The sequence below is a fragment of the Pteropus alecto genome, unplaced genomic scaffold (assembly GCF_000325575.1).
Source record: "Pteropus alecto unplaced genomic scaffold, ASM32557v1 scaffold173, whole genome shotgun sequence".
Classification (NCBI taxonomy): Eukaryota; Metazoa; Chordata; class Mammalia; order Chiroptera; family Pteropodidae; genus Pteropus; species Pteropus alecto.
Genome location: NW_006433940.1, coordinates 210,153 through 216,024, shown reverse-complemented (window position 1 = coordinate 216,024; position 5,872 = coordinate 210,153). Strand labels below are relative to the sequence as shown.

At 40.3% G+C, this 5,872-nt stretch overlaps 1 protein-coding gene across 1 annotated transcript in view; it reads right to left on the bottom strand.

The window, feature by feature from the left end:
- Window positions 1–5,196: 5,196 nt before the first annotated feature.
- TRIM27 (tripartite motif containing 27) overlaps window positions 5,197–5,872 on the bottom strand; it is a 16,564-nt gene continuing 15,888 nt past the window's right edge. The window contains exon 9 of the mRNA XM_025044337.1: window positions 5,197–5,872. This exon is cut by the window's right edge and continues 34 nt beyond it. Within this exon, the coding sequence (XP_024900105.1) occupies window positions 5,421–5,872 (452 nt within the window). The 3' untranslated portion in view covers window positions 5,197–5,420.

The window sequence follows — 5,872 nt, the reverse complement described above, 5'->3', positions numbered from 1 at the left end:
GGAAAGAGAACAATTACATCAATAGAAGAAAGCTATCTCCATAGTGCAGAAAAGCTAACTGTGATGTTAATTCAAAACAATGTTTTTAATTTTCAGTCCAGTAGTCATTAACTGCTTTCTTGTTATCTTTGCATTTCTTCAGAGCACAAGATTGCTTTAGGCCCAGTCCAAAGGTTCTTTTGCCATTTTAACATTTCAAATGTTTGAAGCATACGACTTGCAAAGCAGTTGCTCTGGGATGGCAGCTCCAACTCTATTTTAAAGTGGTTCCATTTATTATTATTTTTTAACATTCTCCAAACAGAAAAAGGAAATGTAACCAGAGCATTACTGTCAAATTTAAGTACAGATCCTTGAATAATGTAATTTCATTATAACATTGATGAGATGGCATAGGAACTTAACTCTTGTTTATATCTTAAACCCGTAATAAAATTGGTTTCATTCTGTGTCATTTAGCTTACTCAAAGTCAACTTCGATAAGTGAGGACTTACTGTATTGTTTGCAGTTTGAAATCTAAGCTACTACATCTACATCCTAGCAAAGCCAATTCCCCTACAACAATTTCCACTAGTTTGGTTGGGCTTTCTCATTATGCTTCAAAGAATCTTCACACAGGAGGAATTTCTGGGTTAAAGAAGGGGCAGGGATTTAGTGATTTAATTACATAAAGGAGTACACTTTATTACAGAATCAACACTGGCCTCTCAGCCTCAAGAAGAAGGGCACTAATGAAGAAATGTAGACCTAGGATTTCAGCTTCCTATCAGACCACTGTCATCCATGTCTTCAGCAGTATACAATGCTTCATTTATCCATAAATCATCTTTTGTTGCTCTCCACTTTTCATGTTACTTTTTCTCCTCATAATTGACTTTCACTTTTCCAGAAACAGAAGCCATGTTCTCTTGTTCTCCCCAGGAGTCAAGTTCACCTAACACTGGTTAATTCTACATCTGAGTCAAAGAACCATTGTCTTTCATTTGTGAAGAGGCAACTCACCCACCATTGGTACACTACCTTTTGAGTTTTGTTTTTTATTTTGCTGGGAAGAGATGTGTGCTTTCCATCTACACTCTTTGGTTGGGATCACAGAAAACTGAAGGCATAAACAATGGTTCTCATTTACCATATCACAGTTATTTGCTCTTAATTTCAGGGTGCCTTTAAAGTGTTAGGCAGTTATCATATGTATTCTCTCATCTTCTCATTTGTACATTATGGATGGCAGGGGCCATGTACAGTTTTCTTTTACTCTCTGAATTTGTCCCTTCTGGGTCTTATCAGCTCTTGTGGAAGATGCTCTTCTCTGCCTACCCGTCCAGAATTAGAAAAACAAGAGCAACTGAAAATACACAATATTCCTGGGGAGCGAAAGAACTAAAAAGTTGTTTTTGAAGTCCTAATGTATAATTAACAACTTCAGATGTTGAGGAAAGAACCAAAGAGTAGCCAAAAGAATGCTACTGGGTCCCACCTCTGCTTTAGGATCTCAAATCCTGATTCAATGAATTCAAATGTTGCTTACCTTTCTGCAGATGAGTAAACTTAGAATCATTTACAAGCTCATTTGGATTTATCCAAATAGCAGAGTTTTAAAGTTAAAAATTTTAACACCTATGAACCCATCACAAGAACCATAAGATAAACAACATACAATAACCTGTGTCCTCCTTTGCCTCCCGCATACCCCATTGGCAACCACAATCCTTTTGTCTATATTATAAAAAGAGTATTGTAAGGTATATACAACACTGAGGCTCTTTTCACTCAGTATTTTTAATAACACTCATTCTTGTAGTACATCTCCATTCAAACTGGAAATAGCTTTGTTGAATTCATAACGTTATATATCCCTGCTCCAGCTGCTGCTGCTGCTGCTAATAAAAATGCATTAAGATGCTGCTCCTGAAGCACTGGAGATAAAGTAGATCCAGTATGTGAACTCTCTAAGTTAGCCTAGAGACAGCTCCATCTCCTCCACAATGACCAAGAGTCCATCCCAGGGGCACACTTTCTTGGACTGTTACAAGCAAGGTGCTCTCTTTGTAAGTACCACAATGGACTGAATTAACTCATTTCCTGTTTGTCCAAAGAATATTTTTCGGTGGAGCTTGTGGCTACAGCATTTACCCCGAGATAACTCGTGGATTAGTCCTAACATTACCCCCAAAGTTTGCCATAAAATATCTCACTTTATTATTTTCGCATCGCTCTAGTATATTGATAATCTTTGGAAACAAGTGACATCATTCTATTTATAGCATTTTTTTTTTAGTAGTATTTCCATTTACAAAATATAGTAATTCTAGATCGTTGAAAATGTCAAATCCTAAAAAACACAGCATTCCTATGAGTGATGTTAACATCGTTCTCAAACTGTCGTTAGCCGAAGATTCATTTGATGAATCCGATTTATGTATACATCTGTTACACTAGGATTAGAGACAAGTTCTGTTTAGAAACAACTCCAAGAAGTTTTTATTTTTTCACATTGAAAACCAGTCATATTTGCTTCATTCTCAAAGAGCGTGTTTATATAAAATTAAATTAACGCTGGAAGCAAGCTGCACTGTTTTTTTCTAAACAGGAAATGGGTTAAGTGAAAGTGGAATGCAATTTTTATTGATACTCCACCCAATTTTCCAGTTGCAGATCCTTAAGTCTAGAGTAGACAGTTATTGTTAAAGGTAGAAATCCCAAGTACTAGTGTTTGGTAGTTAGGGAGGCATGACCGGAAAGGAGCAAAGGCCCAGCTCTATACCTATAGAAACCTCCCTTAAAGACCTTCCTAAAGGACCTCCTAGAAAGGCCTCCCCCTTTAGGGTTACAAATTACCCCAAATCCTAGAGCACAAAGGCCATAAAAGCTACTGCTTAACCAGCCACAAATATGTGCGCAGGAAGTACTACCCTAACCTGCCCATAACTTCAGCCTCATTATACCATCATTATAATATCATGCCTACCTCTGCAGGTTCATTAATCTAATTATAACAGACTGAATTCTGGGTAAGCACATGCACAGTAGGCAGTGTTATATAGCAGCCAACAGTCAGTCAAGGTGACGTCACACATGGATCATCTAGGACTTCCCATCACGGCCCAAACAGACCTTCTCATTTCTGTGTTGTGACAGCCCTCTTTGCCGAAAACCCGCTCCTCCCTTGGAGTGTACTCTTTTATTTTTTCACGTCCCAAATTCCACAGGCTATCAGTCTTCCTTAGTGTAACCCGTCTCCTTTTGAAACTGTACTTTCAACAAATCTTACTTTTTCTAAATCTTGCCAACCTGTAATTCTTTGCTGCATCAGTGGGGAAGAACCGAGGACGCCCTCCCCATGCTGCTGGGGTGACGCCGGATTTCACATCACCCTAGAGATAACACTGGCACTCCAAGTCTCTCAGTTTCCACTCTGCCTTCCCATGCAGAAAAGCATAATCCATATATATAGCGGGGCAAGATATGATGTATGTAATCATGTGTTCCATCTCAATTTGAATTCTGGCTCTGCTGCTTCCTAAGCTGCGCATCTTGGATAAGTCACTTACACTCTATGTACTTCAATTTCCTCAGCTGTAAAATAAGGGCAACAGTACCCACTTTGTAGGATTATGGACATTAAATAAGTTATTGTGCATAAAGTACTTCATACTATGTGCCAAGCACTGCTACATGTCTGTTAGTATTTTACATACAGTACACACACACACAGAGGCACAACACATATATGTATGGTATCGTGTATTTTTTATATTTGAGAACATTCAGCAAAGCTAACCTAGCCTCATGGAAGTCCCTCTATAGTGCCTGATTATATTATTTCCCTTAAAACCTAGTGAATGAATGAATTACAACACATCACCAACTCATGATCTTTAGCCAGGGAACCCCAATGCCTGTTATAGGACTAAGTAAAGACCACAGAATCTTGTCTTATGAGGCCATATCCAAAAGCAGAAAAGATCCAAATCCCCAGGAATAGAGATATTCTCTCAGCCTGATTCTTCCTCCTCAGCCTCTGGCAACCTCCATGACTCCAAGGACTCAGTTTGATGGTTCTGGTTTGGGAAGCAAGTTCTGGGCCCTTTGATATATGCCAAGCATTGTTACATTACCCCACTGCCTCCCGCATACCCTATTGGTTATCAAAACGATTTGAAAGAATACGTTTTTACTGTAGTTACAGGATTAACCAATACAGAGCTATAGGCCATGGACGTCCCGCACTACTTTCTCAGAACCATTGGAAAGTAGCGACATGGCATTGAGCAAGTTTTATCATCCAGCTAGAAGTAAAATATTGGCCAGGATTCTGGACTCATAAGGGAAATCAACACCATTGACCATTCCCAACTTTCCTCCAATATCTATGCACCCAAACCTACCAAGCCCCAAAAAACAAAAACAATGTAAACAGCATCCACACTCTATTTTCAAACAGATGGGCAGGTAACCAGAGAATCAGAACTAAAAATGCTTAGGGGCTTGGCTCAAAGTGATCTGTCTTGGCCTTCTGACCCTAGAATGCCTTGTGATACAATTGCTATGGGGATGGAATTGCCCCTATGATGGTACACACATTCTAGATTGGTCAACTCCTCCATCTCCCAAAAGAAGACAGAGAATAAGAGGCAAAAGGTTAATGAATCCCTGAAATACTGCCCAAGAATCCTTCCAGGAATGGTGTATGACTGTCAGTCCACAAATATGATTGGGAGGAAATCTAGAAACAATGGATGGTGTTGGGCAGAAAATTATCCTGGATGTGCATCCAGCACTGGGATACACTCTTCATTAGAATGAAGTGAGCAAAGGCCTCAGAAAAGATAAAGGTAAATTAATTAGAACATCATCTTATAACAAAGGTAGGGCCATTTCCCACCACTATTGTAAAATAACTGTTAACAATCAAAACACATATAGGCCTCTTTAATGGAATTCATATAACTACAGGAGGGATAGAGGAGCCATTTCCAGAGGAAGGCCCATGCCAACAGGGCCTTCTAGTTCCATTTTAGGTTCTAAGAAAAGAGCTCTAATCCAGAAATGACAACAAATACAATCACTATGTGGGACTCAACCAGAGGAAACCAGGCTGAACCAAGGTGTATCTTGAACGGCTTTCCAATTCCAAAGGTTATCCATATTCTTAATCCCCTCCAACAATGTACTAAACCAAAAAATGTGACACATTAAAGGTAGACATCTGATTTTTATTTCTGAGCAAGCTGATGCTTCTCATTACATCTCATAATTTTCGTGGGAAGGGAAAGGATGAGAGAACATGACATTTTGTCTCCAATTGCAGGGGCATGGAAAGTGGTAAGGATATCCAGCTGTGATGGTCAGGCAACAAGATACCTTATGCCTAGGGTAGGATTATGGCCAACAGCCCTTCTGGCCTGTGTTCGCCTCCTCAAGGGGAGGTTTCCATGGAATGACCATGATTCCCAACATGGCCAGAAAACCCATCGATCCCACTCATAGGGCAGATGATTAGAGGAGCTGCGCTCTTCCCTCCCGAGTAACTCAGACTGAAGTAGGGCCGGACAGGCCCACAGAAGGTAGCATGAGAGAAAGTAAACGTGTGACACCTCTCTGTTACATTGTAGAAGGAGACCTCGCCAGCATCATAGTCCAAGAAAATCCCCACCCGCTGAAGAGGGGTCCGCAGGGGAAGGGCAGTCATCGGGGAGGTAAGAGCCCAGTATTCTTTCCCATACCACAAAGACACCGCCCAGAATCCATTCTGGGGAGCTGAGGTTACTCCACCTTTTCTGCATACTGAGTCTTCACAGACACCTATGGTCCACTTGGCTTTATCACCCACCTCTACCTCCCAGTAATGTCTCCCAGCAATGAAGCATG